This window comes from Rattus norvegicus, chromosome 1 (genome assembly GCF_021556685.1).
Source record: "Rattus norvegicus strain SHRSP/BbbUtx chromosome 1, alternate assembly SHRSP_T2T, whole genome shotgun sequence".
NCBI lineage: Eukaryota > Metazoa > Chordata > Mammalia > Rodentia > Muridae > Rattus > Rattus norvegicus.
Window position 1 is genome coordinate 110340419 of NC_141534.1, and position 18403 is coordinate 110358821.

General features: G+C 49.0%; 1 protein-coding gene across 20 annotated transcripts in view; it reads left to right on the forward strand.

The window, feature by feature from the left end:
- Nav2 (neuron navigator 2) overlaps positions 1 to 18403 on the forward strand; it is a 658517-nt gene that overhangs the window by 500030 nt on the left and 140084 nt on the right. For all 20 annotated transcript variants that reach the window (XR_015654269.1, XR_015654404.1, XR_015654363.1 and 17 more), the window contains 4 exons: positions 2941 to 4033; positions 9176 to 9288; positions 10259 to 10367; positions 12164 to 12553. Coding sequence is in view for 14 of the 20 variants with exons in the window: in XM_087609805.1 (XP_087465931.1) it covers positions 2941 to 4033; positions 9176 to 9288; positions 10259 to 10367; positions 12164 to 12553 (1705 nt within the window). In the remaining 6 variants the exon portion in view is untranslated. The remainder of the gene's footprint in view (positions 1 to 2940; positions 4034 to 9175; positions 9289 to 10258; positions 10368 to 12163; positions 12554 to 18403) is intronic.

Genomic DNA, 18403 nt, shown 5'->3' on the forward strand with positions numbered 1-18403 from the left:
TTTGTCTTGCAAGCTGTGGACATGTCGCCAGTGTCTGAAACAGCATTTGGTGTGTGTGACCCATGGGCTGTTGGTGTGCACATGCTGAGCGTATGGATGGTGGGTGGGTGGGAGCAAAGGTGAGTGGGTGAGAGGGTGGGGGAGGGGGAGGGGATGGATGAGTAGAAGAAGGAAGGGTGTGGGCAGGTGGGTGGGTGGATGGATGGATGAGTATCGTTTCATTTGGCTTCCTATAAGATCCCAGGGGAAGGGAAAGGCATTTTTACTATGAGAAGTGGTCCCCGACTTGAAAACTGACTTTCCTTAGCCTGAGGGACTCTTCTGTGGTACAGCTGCTTCATGCTGAGGGGTGTGGCTGCCCCTCCTTATGGGTATCACCATCGGTGTAAGGCACGAGGAAAGGCAACGTCTGGAGAACACCCTGGGCCTTAGAGACTAATTGTCTGCATTTGTTCTTTAGAAGGGGGTGGTGGGCTGGAGATGGAGCTTAGGTTGTAAGAGTGCTTTCCTGACGTGCACCAAGCTCATCCCCCAGCTCCACATCCTCGGAAGATAGAGGCAGGAGGCCATCCTCAGCGACAGAACAGATCTAAGGCTAGCCTGGGATGCATTGGACTGCGCCTTTGACAACAACCGAAAGCGAACAAATAAATAGATGTCACTGCTGTGGTGTCTCTGGTGAGGGTACTATGTCAGGAGACCTGGGTTCTAAACCCAGTTATTCCATTTTAGCTGAAAGGACACAGTCACAAGCAGCCCTGCCTGGTCTCAGTTTCCTTCTTTGTAAAAGGGGAACAGGAATACCGTGTAACGGCATGTTGAGTGGTTACGCCTCCAGCATCCATGAGACAGCGCCCCAGGAAGGGCGGACAAGCCAAGGAGACCCTATGACAAGCTGCTTATCTAGGTAGGTTTGTAAGCCAGTCTGTGACTCTGCCTAGGAAAAGATCCAGCTACACCCGTGAGTTTCAGTGGAGGAGTTGTGCAGCGCCCTCCCCTCCAAATCCAAATTCCCCAGTAAGTCAGGAAGATGGATGTGTTTTAAAACATTGGGAGGTCTGCTTTGGATCACCCAGAGCTGTGGCTTCCCCATGCAGCTGCGGGCGGACTCAGCCAGTTCCTCGGCTGCCCGGGCTCCCAGCGCTCGCACCCCACACAGGGCTGCCTTGACCCAGCCTTAGCAGCCGTTAACTTTTAAATCATCAAAAGCCGCTCTATGTACAGTTTACTCTGTTGCTGGAAGGCAGCAGAACATAGGTATTAGGAAGGGGAGGGGGGGGGAGGAAAGAGAGCCGAGGAAGCAGCCGTTAATCCTGCCAGGCTTCTGGGCACAGGAGTAGTTGCGGATGACAAAAGTTAATTAGAAACATGAGCAGTTTAACCGAAAACACTTGTGACAATTGGAAGGGCAGCCTCTCAGCTTGCAGAAATTCTCCTAGAGAATCCTTGTGGGAGAAAGTGGCCGCTGCTAGGTAAGTCCTGTCACTGTGACTTTGCAGGCAGTTTTCTCTTAAGGGGCTGATGGGGTTGGGCTTGGGAGGGGTGGGGGACAGGCTCAGTGGAGGGTGTTTGCTCTGTCTTCTGGCCACTTTCTTTAGCAGCTACTGGCACTTGGAGCCACTGACACATCATGGCAGCTCTGTCTGAAGAAGGGGCTGCAGTTTGGAGGGTTCTCTGATGCTGGGCCACCGTGGTAAGTGACAGGACGGTCATAGGGGAGTCCACACTTCCCAGAACGGCCCTGGCACTTGTATGGAAACACCTTCATGGATTTCTGAGAAGGCTGTGGGCAAGGAAGCAGGCATTGAGTGCCTGCCAAAGGGGAAGCCTTGACTTTCAGATAGCCTTGTGTGTGTGTGTTGGAGATGGGGGCAGCGGCAGTGCTCAGATTGTGTTCTTAAGGAAAAGAAGGTCTCTAAAGTCTGTTCCGTTTGTAAGCCTTTGAAAACGCCAGCGTGATGTCTCCATTGCGCAATGGCTCGGCGCACTTGGCTGTTCACTGAAAGGTTGGCGGTTCACGCCCACTCTGGCATGTGTGTAGGCTTTAAGTGTTCACGGAAGAGAACTCCTCATTTCTCTCCACTGTGAATTCCCAAGTGAATACAGAGAATACGCCTCACCCATTTCCCTGAATGGGATAGGACCATGTGAAATTCTTTAGGCTGGACATGGTGGCTCATGCCATTAATCCCAGCACTCAGGAGGCAGAGGCAGGCAGATCTCTGAGTTTAAGGCCAGCCTGGTCTACAGCGTGAGTTGCTAGACAGCCAGAGCTACACAGAGAAACCCTGTCATGAGAGAGAAAGAAAGAAAAGGAAGAAAGGAAGGAAGGAAGGAAGGAAAGAAGAAAGGAAGGAAGGGAGGAAAAGTGTCAACATAGAAAATCTTGCATAGGAATTAGCAATTTTTGTGAATAATCTGTTTTTCATTTAAAATTATTGGTTTCTCCTCAGTTTCTATTTCATACTTACTTACTTTGGTCTGTTTCAATGTCTATGATAAGTTGTCCTCTGGAAGTTGGATATTTCTTGACTATTGTTCATAACTGGAATTCTGGGTTCAATCAGTTAAAGCATTCATTTCCTACACCCTCGAATATCACAGGAGTGGTATGTGGTAGCGGTAAAGGATTTCTCTTTTTCTCGGTAGATTATTTACATTCTTAGTTGCTCTCTGCATGGTACTGTTAAGATTGGCATGTGTTTACAGAACAGACACAACCAAGATGTGTCGAGGCTGGGGGAGGTGCAGTGCGTTGGAAGGACGGGAGGATGAACTGGGTTTACATTGTAACCACAGATAAGCCTCACCTCCAGTCATGGAGCTTCTGGGCATACGAGTGGGGAATGGCTGGCTGGGTAGCCATGGCTGGCCTTCCTGTGTCTTCAGTGTAGCTCAGTGGATATGACTCAGGTCACTTTCCCTTCCCTGTCTCTGCAGAGCCATTGGCCAGCTCAGCCTCCTCCCATCCCGGAATGAGCGAAAATGTGCCCGCTTCCTTGGAAAGCAGCCCTTCCATCCCTGTTAACTGCTCCTCCTCAGCCATCCCCCAGCCCAGCATGACCTCCAAGCCTTGGCGCAGCAAGTCCCTCAGTGTGAAGCATAGTGCTACGTCATCCATGCTCTCAGTCAAACCCGCTGGGCCTGAGGCTCCCAGGCCCACACCTGAAGCCATGAAGCCTGCCCCCAACAATCAGAAATCCATGTTGGAAAAGCTCAAACTTTTCAACAGTAAGGGAGGCTCCAAAGCGGGCGAGGGCTCAGCATCCCGGGACACGAGCTGTGAGCGGTTAGAGATCCTGCCCAGCTTTGAAGAGAGCGAAGAGTTGGAGGTCGCTAACAGGGCGCCTCCTACTGCAGGCCCTGCATCCAGTAGCCCCAAGATTGCACTCAAGGGCATTGCACAGAGGACTTTCAGCAGGGCGCTTACCAATAAGAAGAGCTCCCCAAAGGGCAATGAGAAAGAGAAGGAGAAACAGCAGAGGGAGAAGGAGAAGGAGACTGGCAAGGACCTCACCAAGAGAGTCTCTGTGACTGACAGGCCTGACCTCAAGGAAGAACCCAAGGAAGAGCTCAGTGGGGTGGTTGTGACAGAGATGCCCAAAAAGTCCTCCAAGATCGCCAGCTTTATCCCCAAAGGCGGGAAGCTCAGCAGCACCAAGAAGGAGGCCACAGCACCATCCCACAGCGGCATACCAAAACCAGGGATGAAGAACATGCCTGGGAAGTCCCCAAGTGCCCCCATACCTCCCAAGGAAGGAGAGAGGAGCAGAGGGAAGCTGAGCTCAGGGCTTCCTCCCCAGAAGCCCCAGCTGGACAGCAGGCACTCTAGCTCCTCCTCCAGCCTGGCATCCTCAGAGGGGAAAGGCCCGGGAGGGACCACTCTGAACCACAGCATCAGCAGCCAAACCGTCAGCGGCTCCATCGGGACCACACAGACCACTGGAAGCAATACCGTCAGTGTCCAGCTACCTCAGCCTCAGCAGCAATACAGCCATCCCAACACAGCCACGGTCGCACCTTTTCTGTACAGGTAGGCAGCACCTGCTACCCCTTGGTAAAGAGCCTGACTGCGGGCTCTGTCCATGCAGGGACTGGGAACGTGTGAGCCAACAGCTAAAGTAACACAGAGTTCTATCCTGGTGCACTCGGGTGGGCGACCGCTATAGCAAGACTGTACTGGGTCAGGAGACATTGTGAGCTGACCCCAGGGTAAGAAGGCTTCACCAGGCCTGTGGGGATTAGGGCATTTCAGAAGCACTAGAAGCATATAGATGTGAATATGTAATGTAGGGTGGCTGCTCTGGTGTCACCCAAAATGAATTGTAACGTATACTAAGTAGGCTTAAGACCACCCTGCTATATAAAATTTCTCATGGCTGCACTAGTAATGAACTTTCTGAGTCTGGTAATCCCTATTGCCTCCTGGGGCTTTCTAGAAGATATGAAAGAAGAAGAGATAAGATGGACAAGGGCCAGCTGGGCAGTGGTTGGCGCATGCCTTCAATCCCCAGCACTTGGGAGACAGAGGCAGGCAGCTCTCCAGGTTCAAAGCTAGCCTGATCTACATGGTGAGTTCTAGGACAGCCAGGGCTACAGAGAAACCCTGTCTCAAAAAAACAAACGAACAAACAAACAAAAAACCCAAATAGTAGTAGTAGTAGTAGTAGTCGTCGTCGTCGTCATCGTCGTAGTAGTAGTAGTAGTGTAGTTGTAGTTGTAGTAGTAGTAGTGTAGTAGTAGTAGTAGTAGTAGAGTAGTAGTCGTAGTCGTCGTCGTCGTCGTCGTCGTCGTCGTCGTAGTAGTAGTAGTAGTGTAGTAGTAGTAGTAGTAGTAGTAGTAGTATAGTAGTAGTAGTAAGATCAACAAGGGCTATTCTAGAACAAGAGATGTATTAGGCTAAAGTCTGCTGTCCTTTTCCTGCCTCCGAAGCCCAGTATTTCTGATGGCACATCTGTAGTGCCCCAGCAGCCCGCATAGAATTAGGAACATGCTACATTGTCGTTCTGTCCTGAGAGCCACTCCGCTCTGCCCCTACCACACTCCCATGCTGAGACAGACACCCTTGAGACTGGATGATCTCTTCGGGCTCACGGAAGCTCCTGTACTACTGAGAGGGGGCTGAGAGCTTTGGCTCGCAGAGCTTTCCCTGGCCCTGTGATAGATGGGGATGGCGTGTACTTGACCCCACTTAACAGTGAGGTGGCCCCAAATACCTGTGCACGTAGCAAAATGATCAGTTGTCACCTTCTGCCCACTCCCAAAGCAAAGAAGCACAACTGTGTATAGACGCTCAAAGCATATGCATCAATAGTTGCACACAAGTACAGGCGCAGTCACACATTCATGTGCCAAACGCACACGTGTGTTCACATAGGTGCATTTGCACAGGTGTGTGCACTCACACCCACATTTCAACTTCTTATGTTTGCGTGACTCCCCAAAGAATTACATGTTCCCCCCCTCTCCCTACCTGAGTTGTGTTCCCGTGAACCCTCAGGCTTCCTGTATGTCAGGAGAAAGCTAGCCAGCGTCCGTGCAGTACAGGGATGATGCCAGGCTTCCTCTTGTCCCATGTTTGCACTCCTCTGCCCATTTCCCCCTTCTGTGAGAGTCGTAGTAATCTCCTCCGGTTGGCAGACAGGTTCTACTTTATTCAGTCAAGTCATCAGCTTAGCTATGGGTGCTGAGAAGAACACTGGGGCATCTTTCAGTAGATGCCTGGTGAGGCTGCATGCACGGCTTCTCGTGAATTGTTCTCTGAAGTGCGGAGGTGGGATTGGGACAACCCTAGTGGATTCACGGTGCTGTGAGGTGATACCGTTGTGTATCACACGCAGGCTACTTGACAACTCCTACTAGGCATGTTAAAGCATGTGAGTGTTTGGACACTGCCATTGCTATTCCCTCTTTATTTTGATTGTGATCTCTTTGGCAGACTAGAAAGCAAATATTCAACTTCATTATTATTGTTCATTATTACATTATTATTATTATTTTTATTATTTCAAGCTTTTCTATGGGAAGAAGGATTTCTTTTGACTAATGTGTGAGGAGCAAGGGGAAAGGAACCTGCCAGATACTCAAGGCCAGCCTTCCCTGTGTGTACTCACTCTCTAGGCAAAGTCCTCTTTGGAGGAGGCAGTGAAGAGAGACTGGGAAGGAGGGACCCAGATATGAATTGAACCCAGCACCTTGCCCTGTGTCTGCTGGGGCCACCCACTGTGGTCTTAGGCACTGGCCACAGAGACAGCTAGCAATTGCTTGTGAACCAAATGTGTGCAAAGACCCAGCTAAGGGCTTCTTCGTCCTAGTCCCCCGGGTCTTCCCAGTTTTGGGAGCCAGCTTGCTTTTAAAATTCCAGTTCTATAGCTAAGCAACTGACGCACAGACAAGGAAGTTTGTTCCAAGTCACAGACGTGGTCATTAGAAGAGCCTGGGTTGGGGCTGGGGATTTAGCTCAGTGGTAGAGCGCTTACCTAGGAAGCGCAAGGCCCTGGGTTCGGTCCCCAGCTCCTAAAAAAAAAAAGAAAAAAGAAAAAAGAAAAAAAAGAAGAGCCTGGGTCTAAAATCAAGCCTGCTGCTGGACATGGGGACAGAGTACTCCAGAGGCCAAGATGGGCCGATCTTGGGAGTTCAGGGCCAGCCTGCTCTGCAGAGCAAGTTCTAGGACAGCCAGGGCTACACAAAGAGGCCCTGTCTCAAACAAACAAACAAACAAACAAACAAAAACAAAAGAAAAACAAACAAACAAACAAAAAACCCCAAGTCTGTCTCACTGCAGGATCCATATTGTCTTCCTGTCTGTGTCAAGGATTCTTGGTGCTGCACAGATGGCTTAGCTGTTAAAAAGGCACTGGCTGCTATCGCAGAGGACCTGGGGTTATTCCCCAGCACCAACATGGTGGCTCACAACCATCTATTAACTCCAGTTCCAGGGGATTTGATGCCTTCTTCTGGCCTCTATAAGTACTGCAGGAGTATGTTGCACATACATACATACATACATACATACATACATACATACATACATACATACATACATACTGGCAAAACCCTTATACATGTAATGCATGTAAAATAAAATAAATCTTAAAAAATATTTAAAGCAGAAATCTTTACGTGCACAGTAAAAGAACTGCAGTTCACAACATACGATAGTCTCAGGTGTAAGCTCAGATGTTTCAGGCAGGGTTTGTCAACATTCTGTGGGATGATGGCAGGGTCATTGCAGAGTGCGCATGTATGTTCAGAAGAACAGGGCTACAGTGATGTAACACAAGCAAGTGCCCTGCTCCTCTAGAGGGCACGCCACCGCTTGGCGCCAGCAGATGGCGCTCTACAAGACTGAGCTCAGTATCTCCAGATCCATCCACCCATCCTTCCTTCCTCCCTCCTTCCTTCCTTCCTTCCTTCCTTTCTCCCTCCCTTCCTCTGTCCCATTCCTTCTTTCCTTCATTCCACTGCCTGAAGGCAAAAATCCAGATAGATTCTTATGTGACATCTCCCAACTTTTAAAATTATTTTACTATTTTTAGTTATGTATATATGTGGCTGAGGCTGTGCATATGAGTACGGGGACCTATGAAGGCCACAGGCAGCAGATCCCCTGGATCTGGGGTTATAGGCAATGATAAACCAGTCTTTGTTAGTGGTAGAAATTAAACCTGGGCCCTCTGCAAGAGCAGTATGTCCTTTTCACTGATGAGTTCTTTCCAGCCCCCAAACCTCACAGATTTTAAATAATGAACTAATTTGCCAGGTGTGGTGGCGCCTGCCTTTAATCCCAGCACTCGTGAGGCAGATGTGGGCAGATCTCTTTGAGTTCGAGGTCATCTAGTCTACGCAGTGAATTCCAGGACAGTCATGACTATATAGAGAGACCTAGATTGGGGGCGGGGGTGGGGGGAGACAGATGGACAGAGACAGAGAGAACATGCTAATTTAATTTTTAAAAATACTATGCAGGGTTGGGGATTTAGCTCAGTGGTAGAGCGCTTGCCTAGCAAGTGCAAGGCCCTGGGTTCGGTCCCCAGCTCCGAAAAAAAAAAAGAAAAGGAAAAAAAATACTATGCAAACAATATTTTAGCAATACTTCTGTAGGCTAGTTATATACCTGCCCGGCTTTCATTTACAATCATTGGGCTACAAGCAGTGTACCTGTTTTAGGGCATTTATAAGTCCTAAGTAGATGACAGAGCTTCAAACTCCGACTGTCTGGGTAAACAGGAACACTGGGATAATAACCGACCTTTAAAAGGGATGGCTATGGGAACTAGGAGTGGATGGCTTCAGTGGGACAGAGTGAGAACAAAGAACGGTGGGTGGTTTGAAGTTATCAGTTCATCTCCCACAGTACATCTACATTTTTGGCACGTTCTCCGGGATGGTAATATTTCTCTATGCTAGAACACGTGCCATGTATGCACAAGGCCCTTGGGTTCAATCCCCAACAAAAATGGCAGGGGGCAGGGGAGATGTTTTCTTCCTGGTGGTGAAAAGTAGCTGGATCACTCCAGGCCTCGGTGCACATCAACCAATGTCACCAGCAAGGTCTGAGTAAGCCAAAGCCGCTGTGGCCAGAAAACCTCCCAGGCAACCAGCCACTGGTTCAGTCTGCTTGACAAATACAGGGCCCCGGGGAAGGGTTGGGAAAGTGCGGATCTCAGTCAAGTGTTGAAATAATGATCAATGAGACCTTTCATGTCAGAGGATCTGAGCTGCGAATCAGAAACCTGGAGGGTAGACACAGCTGCTTGGCACCCATTCCTGACCGGCCTCACACTCAACCGCTTCAGAGAGAGCCATGTCAGGAGGAGGATTGTGGAGGGAGAGGGACCGTCCGTGGAATCACGTTCATGCTTTTGTTACTGGTGCTGTGGTAACTTACCCGTTGCTTTTTGATGTAAGTCTGAGTGTCCAAGCCACCCGGCACCCTCCAGCATATTTCTGGTTGGACCCTCACTTGATAAACGGCAGACCCTCCTTTGGGGCTTTGAATATTTCATCTTTCTGGGCTCAGTCGCTCTCTCTACGTGTGGCTGTTGAATTATTTAGAGTCGGTCTCCTGGACGGCTCTGCTCCTCAGCTGCTTGCTTAGCAGGCCATGGCAAGTGACTCAGATGTGATGGTTGCCATTCCGGATGATGGGGTCAGCTCTGATTTGTATGTAAAGGTCCCAGACGGACACCGAAGGGAACGTCACTGCCGAGTCCAGCTCAGCGGGTGTGAGCATGGAGCCCAGCCACTACACCAAGAGTGGACAGCCTGCTCTGGAGGAACTCACTGGTGAGTAGGAGCCCCGGATTGTGTGACTGAAGGTGAAGAAGCCCCTCCTGCGAGCACCGGCTAGGCAGGCTGCCTCCAGCCACCGTGGTGCAGGAGTCAAGCAAAGTTGGTTTCATCAGCAGTTAGTTTATTCCCTTTCCCCCTTCTTCTCTCTCACGGCCTTTTTGTTCCTCCATGGAAGCGTATCGAAATCTCTTCCTTGTGGGCGTGTCTCCTGTTTGGGCCATGGACTACTTTAATGCTTAGCTTGAGTCGCACGGTTTACCCTTTCTGTGAAGTTGCTTTTTGACGACAACATAAAAAAAATTTAGAACTCTAAAACATTGGATTGATTTTTAGTTTTACGGTTGGCTTGGTGGGTAAGAGCGCTTGCAGCTTTCACAGAGTCCCTGGATTAGATTCCCAGCACCCTTGTGGCTTACAACAACCACCTGTAACTCCATTTCAAGGGGGGTCCGTGTTGGTATTATATAGTAACATTGTGTGTGTGTGTGTGTGTGTGTGTGTGTGAGTGTGTGTGTGTTCACACATCCATACATCCATCTATCCATGTGTGTATGCATCTATTTATCTATGCAGACAAACAGACATGTAGGTGTCCATCCATATGACTGTCCATCATCTATCCATCCGTCTATCCATCCATGAAGTGTCAAGTCCTTACTGTAAATAAGAAGCCGGTCATAGATCGGTATTATCGTCCCCCACTTGGTTGCAGCTCTTAAGAACCTCATCGTGGGGCTGGAGAGATGGCTCAGTGGTTAAGAGCACTAATTGCTCTTCCAGAGGTCATGAGTTCAATTCCCAGCAACCACATGGTGGCTCACAACCATCTGTAATGAGATCTGGTGCCCTCTTCTGGCCTGCACGTGTACATGCAGGTGGAACGCTGTCTACATAATAAATAAATCTTAAAAAAAAAAAGAACCTCATCGTGATCTAGCACTGACCTTAACCCTTGCTTCTCCAGCGGAAGACCCCGAGGCTCGGCGACTTCGGACAGTGAAGAACATCGCAGACCTAAGACAGAATTTAGAAGAGACCATGTCCAGTTTACGGGGAACTCAGGTTACACACAGGTATGGGCATTGTTGAGTTGCCTTGAAGAGAGAGCTTGCTGGGAGCTCCTAACTCTGCTTCTCTCGTGCCCGCTGTGCCACCCCCAGTGTGGTTTGGTTGAGAGTGGAATGGATAACCTTGTCCACAAGCGTGTCAGAGTTCACAAAGGATCCAAGACAGTTCACAGAGTGAAGGGGATGACACCCCCCCAGAGCCCAAGGTTTCCGAGTTCACCTCCCTGGAGGAAGTTGCTCCAGCTCCATTCTAAACTTTATTTCACTCGAGTTTTTCAAAACTACAGCAAGCTGTTGGAAGGAACAGGTGAACTGTGTTTGACCCGTGTGACAAACCGAGTAACTTGAATTCCTACCAGGTCTTCTGATACACAACACCGATACTGTTAGTCATGCACGTGTGTGAAAGATGAGAGAAAGCGTTTATAAAACTTCTCTCTGTTTAAACTGTGGTTTTGTTGGAAGGGTTCTCCGGTTGTTTTCCTTGTTCGGCGAGACCCTTAAGGAGGATGTAACAGGGGCGGGCGGGCGGGCGCTCCTCCCTGATTTTGGCAGAAGGAGGTCTCACAGTTTGTTTTTGGCTTTGAAAATCAAAGAGTCCCTGGCTACCCACTGGGCTCCCAAAGGTTCTCCCGTTGCTTCTCCAGTTTCACTTTCTGTGGTAAATGTATAAAAGGAGGCTTCCGGCTGCATCTGTTACTCTTCTGTTGCTGTGACTAAGTACCTAAGGAAAGTGACTTAAGGGAGGAAGAAGTTTGTTTTGGTTTTTGGCTTAAAGGGATGTAATTCACCATGGTAGGAATGGTGAGGCAGCCGGTCCACAGTGAGGAAGCAGAGACGCATGAACGTTGGTGCACAGCGTGCTGGCTTCTGTGAGCTGGCCTGGGACACCCACAGCCAGGGCGGGTCCTCTCACCTCAGCTAGACTCTCCCTCACAGATAAGCCCAGAGGAGTGTCTCCTAGGTGATCCTCAGTCCTGTCAAACAGACAATCCATACTAGCTGTCAGACCCCACCACTAAGAGTCTTGGTAGGCACTTCCTCTCCCGCTGAGTCTCGACATGGCAGCCCAGCTAGAAGAACATACCTCACAGACAGGCAACAGCTTCTGGGATAAGTAAATAAATACTTAGTACATCAGGGCTCTGTCTTCAGAACCCCAGTGAAAAATGAGGTCAGGGTTTCCAGGGTTTCAGGCAGGGGATGGGACAAAAGCAGCCACTGGCACAGGAATGGAGGAAGTGCCTTCCATACCCTTCAGGTATTTGAAGGACTTGGATTTTGATGTTGGGTCCTGTGACTTCATGAGTAGGCGTGAGTCTGTCACCCCTCTTTGCACCTGCATTGACTCTGTTAGAGAGGGAGGGAGAGGTGGTTCGAAGTTTTAAGAGCACCACCTCGGGCTGCTGTAGCCAACCCTTGAAGAAATCGTGACACAGCAACTCCGGAGCAAGTCGGTCAAAGGGTCCTTTGTTGCTTCTTCACAAGTTTAAGCATTTTCTGGTTCCTGAACTGGAAGCAGAATGAGGCTTTGCACTTTGTGTGTAATTAAAGAGTCAGTGAAGAGTGTCTTATACCACATTTAAAAAGAGAACTTCCCCGGTAGGATTTCCAGAATGTGCAGGTAAATGCATAGCTTCTCTTTTCCCTTGTTAATAAAGGAACTGCCAGGTGGTGCTTGGCGCCTGCTGTTTTATCCTGCTTTATAAAGGAGATGATTGTTTTTCTTTAGTTCTGAACATTTAAAAACCATCGAACCTGCACCCATTGGGGTCTAACCCAGGTTGGCTTTATGTTTTCAGTACGTTAGAAACCACGTTTGACACCAACGTCACCACAGAGATAAGCGGCCGCAGCATCCTCAGCCTCACGGGAAGACCCACTCCCCTGTCCTGGAGACTTGGACAGTCCAGCCCCCGGCTCCAGGCAGGAGATGCCCCTTCGATGGGCAATGGGTATCCACCTCGAGCCAATGCCAGCCGCTTCATCAGTGCCGAGGCAGGCCGCTACGTGTACTCTGCTCCTCTGAGAAGGCAGCTGGCCTCCAGGGGCAGCAGCATCTGCCATGTGGATGTCTCAGACAAGGTGGGCGATGAAGTAGACCTGGAAGGCATCAGCATGGACGCCCCTGGCTACATGAGTGATGGCGACGTCCTGAGCAAGAACATCCGAACTGATGACATCACTAGCGGGTAAGTAAACAAATGGGGAGGCCTGGCCCTCCCTTGAGTCTCTCTTGCCTGCCTTTGCCAAGAGGCCTCCAGAGCTGCCTCATCTGCACCCGCCAGAGGCTCCACGGTGTGGTGGGGAACACTGCTGGGCCTTGATTCAAAAGGAGCAGTAGAGACTCCCTGGGGACCCACACAACTTTACTGTGTAAACATATCCGCTGCCTGCGTCCCTTATGCCAGCCTGGCTCTGGGTAACTGCCTGACCAGTGGCCTACCCTCCTGGGCTTGTGTGACCGACCTGACTGTTCCATCCTCTCAGAGCTCATGCATCTCCCCTCAGCCTCCCACCTTGCTCTCCTCTGCTGCACCTCCTCCCTCCGTCCTCCATGTCCACTACCTCTTCCCAGCCCCACCATCTTTGCACTGTTTCCAGGCTTTCATTCAGTCTCCTTGGTCTCTGGGGAGCCTCCTCCCGCTGGCCTTTGCATTTGAAAGGGTGTCTCCTCCAGCGCCCTCCTACTGTGCTCTGAGTCCCGAGTACAGTGTGCATCGGAGCTAATGGGTCTTCTGAGTGGGTGGGCGCATGGTTGGATGGCTGGGGGCCAGGGGGAGGTGAAGGTCCCTTTACCTGTGAATTACAGACTCGCCACCATGATGCGCCTGAGGGTGATTCATGAACATCAGAGTGTGTACCCTGTGTACAAGAGGGAGGAGGGAGGGGGTTTATTTGTGGCTTCACTTTCGGGTGTGTTGCAAATGTCACTTGCAACTCTTTATTTTGCCTACCCGAGTCTTTACCTGCTCACATGACTTGCTTTGAAGTTTCCTAAGACCATTTCCACCCCAAATGTCCTAGCAATGAAAAATCACAGATACGAACAGTCAGAGCTAGCAACCCCATACGTTCCCCATAGACTCGGGATGTAGAGTCAGTGGTGTGTCATTAGTCATGGCTGCCACCCCTACTGTCTGCCACATACTGAGTCGGCGCTTGTGTGTCTTACCTTGCTCCGTCCTAAGGGTAAATGATGTCGTAGTCTTTGGCTGATAAACGAAGAAACTGGATCAGAAAGGCAAGAAAACTTACAAGTGGTTATGCACCTGTTACAGAGGCAGAGAGAAATAGAGAGAAGGTCACCATCGGTTAAGAGCGCTCACCGTCCTTCCTGGGGACCTGAGTTCAGTTCCCAACACCCATGTCAGGTAGCTTACAACCACCTGTAACTCCAGCTCCAAGGAATCGCACACCCCCACCTCTGTGGGCACTGTCCCTTGCTTACACATACCTACACTCAGACACATTACTAAAAATGTATGGTTTTTAAAAAAACGCTTGACGGTGGCGTTGGCATGCCAGTACTTGGGAAGCTGAGGCAGGTGGATCTCTGTGAGTTCCAGGACAGCCAAACTGTCCTGAGAAAGCGTCTCATAAAACTAAAATACATGAGTAAGTGAGTAAAGAGGCCAGGGGACGTAGCTCCAAAGCCCTTTGACTTTAACCACTGTGCTACACCATCGCCAGGACCTGGTTGCTATGCTGAAACAGTATAACTACTATTCCCTTTATTGGCATCATTATTCCGCGTGTGTACTTTGCCTGCATATACGTGTGTGTGCCATGTGTGTGCCTGATGCCTGCAAAGGTCAGAAGCAGACCAGGGGCCTCTAGGGACTGATGGTTACATTGGACCCCCTGTTTCAGATGGTTGCGAGCTACCCGCAGAGGGTGCTGAGAATCAAACTCAAGTTCTCCTTAAGAGTAGCTGGTGCCTTCAAACACTAAGCCATCTCTCCAGCCCCAACTACAAATAAACTCAGGCATAGAGCTGGGGAGGTGGCTGAGTGGGTTAGGGTAATTGCTGGAGGACCTGAGTTGAAATCCCAGCACCCACATAAAAAACTGGGTATAGATTTGTGAGAATTAACTTGACGCTGTAGTGGGGTAGAAAGGAAGGGGGTCACAGAGGTTTCTATCTACTATCCTACCTCCGGGCTCAGTAAGGGACCCTGTCTCAGAGAGGGACAGAGCAGTGTCTGTCATTGCCTGACATTGTCATGTGCACAAGTATGCATATTCTCTCTCTCTCTCTTTCTCTCTCTCTCTCTCTCTCTCTCTCTCTCTCTCTGTCTCTCTCTCTGTCTCCCTCTCTCTGTCTCTGTGTGTGTGTGTCTGTCTGTCTATCTCTCTGTCTCTCTCTCTGTCTCCCTCTCTCTGTCTCTGTGTGTGTGTCTGTCTGTCTATCTCTCTCTGTCTCTCTCTCTGTCTTCCTCTCTCTGTCTCTGTGTGTGTGTCTGTCTGTCTATCTCTCTCTGTCTCTCTCTCTGTCTCTGTGTGTGTCTGTCTGTCTCTCTGTCTGTCTCTCTGTCTCTCTATCTCTCTCTGTCTCTCTCTCTCTCTGTGTGTCTGTCTGTCTCTCTGTCTCTCTCCTCTCTGTCCCTCTCCCTTCCTCCCTCTGTCTCTCCGTTCCCCTCCCCCCTCTCTCACACACACAGTAAAATATATTTAAGAAAAAAAGATTTAAAGCATAACCACAGAGATGTTTGGATTTTGTGCTGAAGTTAGGAGCATTTTAGGTGCTAAGACCTTCAAGACCAAGAGCTACTAAATTCTTACAGTCTTAACAAATTTCTCCCATTCAGAAAAGCTTCAAACACCAATTGCCCTGATGAACAGTCTGGCACAGTCTGGCCAAGTCAGCATGGTTGTGTGTTTCTAGCTTTTCGTGAACACTGAAAACAGGCATATATATATATATATATATATATATATATATATATATATATATATATATATATATATATATATATATATACAGTGCATATGAAACTGAAGAGCACAGAGTTTAATCTTTTACTGTTGTTTAGGCAATTTGGGCATCCAGCACAGCTGACCTCAAGTTGGTCATTACCCATCCTCACTGTGGCATACGAGCCCACATCCTGGTTCCTCTTAGGTTTTTGTACCCTGAGACAAAGAGCTACTTCCTTGCTAATTGCTGGAGAGTGGGTTGAGTTTGATAGAGCACTAATAATGTCCACAAGGTGGAGACATATGCACACTCCAGGCTGAAGCTTAGCGATGTCCCAAGGAGAAGCTCTGGTTACCTTCATTGCTTCCCTGCTTTGGGAAGCTGGTGCCTTCTCCATGGGAGCGGGGATTTAGAGGAAATGTAGGTTATGCAGAAGCCTAGACACACCCCTGTGACTGAAACCCAGGAGCTCTGCCCTTTCCTGCAGTATGCTTTCTACTGTAGGAACTTCCAAACCGGAAGAGGCAGCCTAGGTGATACTTAATGCTCTTTCTACAGGGAACTTCCTGGAACACTTGCTAAGTCTGCCTGCATCTGTGAGAACACAGGTAGGGTTCTGCTGTGAGGCCAAGTTAACAGCTCAACTTTACAAGCCCAGGGCCTAAGGTCTTTCTACAGCACTTTTTGTTTTCTCAAACTGACACAGTTGTATCAAAACTGGTCACTTTTTTTTCTGCTCTCCAAAATCTGCTCAGTACATCACTTTTGAGGCAAGAGTGGATGGATGAGACACTCCATCAAGGGTTTAAGCCCCACACAATCTCTCGTGAGCCCTGTGATGTCAAGCATGCCATCTAAATTCCCTAAACTCTCCAGTCACCAGATGCACATTTTAACCTTCTGGCTGACCTCTCTTTGAGATTGCATTTTGTTACAGATGTTTATCTAACAAAGACACAACATTTCTACTAGGGTCTAGAGGTCCTATCCGCCTGTAACATATGGGGACTTAGAAGCAACACAGTGACAAGTTTGTATCCAGCTGTTCATTTGGCTTAGGGGAGCACAGCCCCAATGCCTGAGCCATCTTCCTCAGGTGAGAGCCTCTTTAAGGAAAATGCTTGCAAAAGTTGACAGCCAAGGTATTCAGAAACCTGCTATGGAAGTTAGGTCTAGTTTCTGAAAACCTGTGGCTTCGTTTTTTATTTATTTATTTATTTTTTGGTTCTTTTTTTCGGAGCTGGGGACCGAACCCAGGGCCTTGCGCTTCCTAGGTAAGCGCTCTACCACTGAGCTAAATCCCCAGCCCTGGCTTCGTTTTTTAAATGATGCTGGGCTCTGGCTCGGTGTATCAACTGCTTTTCATGTGTAGCTTATGTTCTCTGTGTGTGCACCTGACCCTGACATTACTGCGTCACTGTGAAGTCTAGCTAAGAGCCGCATGAAGAGGGCAGTAGTCCCACTGTGTGTTTATCATACCCTGTTGCAGTAAATAATTAAAAAAATGCACTTGTTGAGACCGGTTCTCGCATGTACCGCTCTGCACTTTCTCTCCCAGGCTTCCTCTGACTTGGGCAGTTTGAGAGTTGTTCCACTGTGGCACCCTGCCACGCCTCCCTGCCCTCACTCACAGTTCCCTTGGCGGGTTGCAACCATGCCAGGCATACACATCCCAATTCTGTGGCGGGCTTGGTGTGACCTGCCGTCAAACACTGTCTTTTTTTTTTTTTTTAAAGATTTATTCATTTATTTATATGAGTACACTGTAGCTGTCTTCAGATACACCAGAAGAGGGCATCGGATCTCTTTACAGATGGTTGTGAGCCACCATGTGGTTGCTGGGAATTGAACTCAGGACCTCTGGAAGAGTAGTTGGGTGCTCTTAACCGCTGAGCCATCTCTCCAGCCCCACACACTGTCTTGAACTCAATTATGTCACGCCGTGAAAGAACACAGCACATGATAATCTCTGATCCAATTGATAAGATATAATTTGCCTATCTAGACAGCACAAAATCCTGTACACACCCATCCCTTAAAAATAGTCATAAGAACCTGCATCGATGTGCAGAGAAGAATCAACATCTGCCGACATGTTCTCCCAGCTCCTCTTCCTCGATCCTGCTTCTCCCTCCCTTCTAAAACCTCTGTTCCCGCCTCCCTCTGCCTCCCTTTCTTCTCGTCCAAGGTCAGGCCTCATTTTATCTTGACTGCCTTCACCTGCATAATGGCATCAACCTACAACACCCTGGTGTGTAATACGTTACACATCATCGTCTGACCCCACTGCGTCTTCTGTTTGATAAATTGGGTCTTGGTTATAATAGAATAGAAATTAAAGTGACAGAGAAGGAATCCCTTAGCAAGTCTGGATGTCCTGTGTCAGTTCCGTGTTCTGATTCTAAACCTTCAGTGCGCCCTATGACACCGAATAAAATTATAAGAGCATACCTAGCGCCCATCTGTTTGAAGGATTTTTTTTTCCCTTTTTCAAAGGCAGCACTGGGTTTTATAATCTTCTGAAGTATAAACATATATCCCTTCCTGGAAAATCAACCATTTAAACTTAACCTCAAATGTTCTCTTGCTGCTCTCTTTAAGATCCTTTGGTGGCTTCTGTAGCCTTTGAAACTGGCTCTGAAGTGAGCGCAGATCACTCTCAGTGGTTTATCCATCTGCCTCCCATGACTTACCCAGTTATGGCCCCTCACACAGTCTGCACTTTCCTGGCTGGGCCAAGTACACCATTGACACAAGTGAGCCCTGTGTCTGCAGCGCTCCACGCTTGGGCCATGCCACTTTGCCATGTAGCTCTTTTCCCTGGCAAGCCTGTCTAGCTGTGCTGAAAACACCACCCCATAGACATGCCCACCTGTGTGGTTCTGCTGGCCTTGGCTAATCCCTAGACAACCAGGTAAACCATTCTCACGTGAATGTTTGAGGACTGGCTGGTGTCGCATCACATGGGCTAGGAACCAAAGAGATCTGTGATTTAATCCCTGCCCTACCAAATGAACTGGAACAAATTCTTAATACTGAAAATCAGAGATGGTGCTTGGCACCAGGCAAAGAATCACAGGTACTCAAGTAAGTGTGTGCATAGATACATGTATGTATGCAT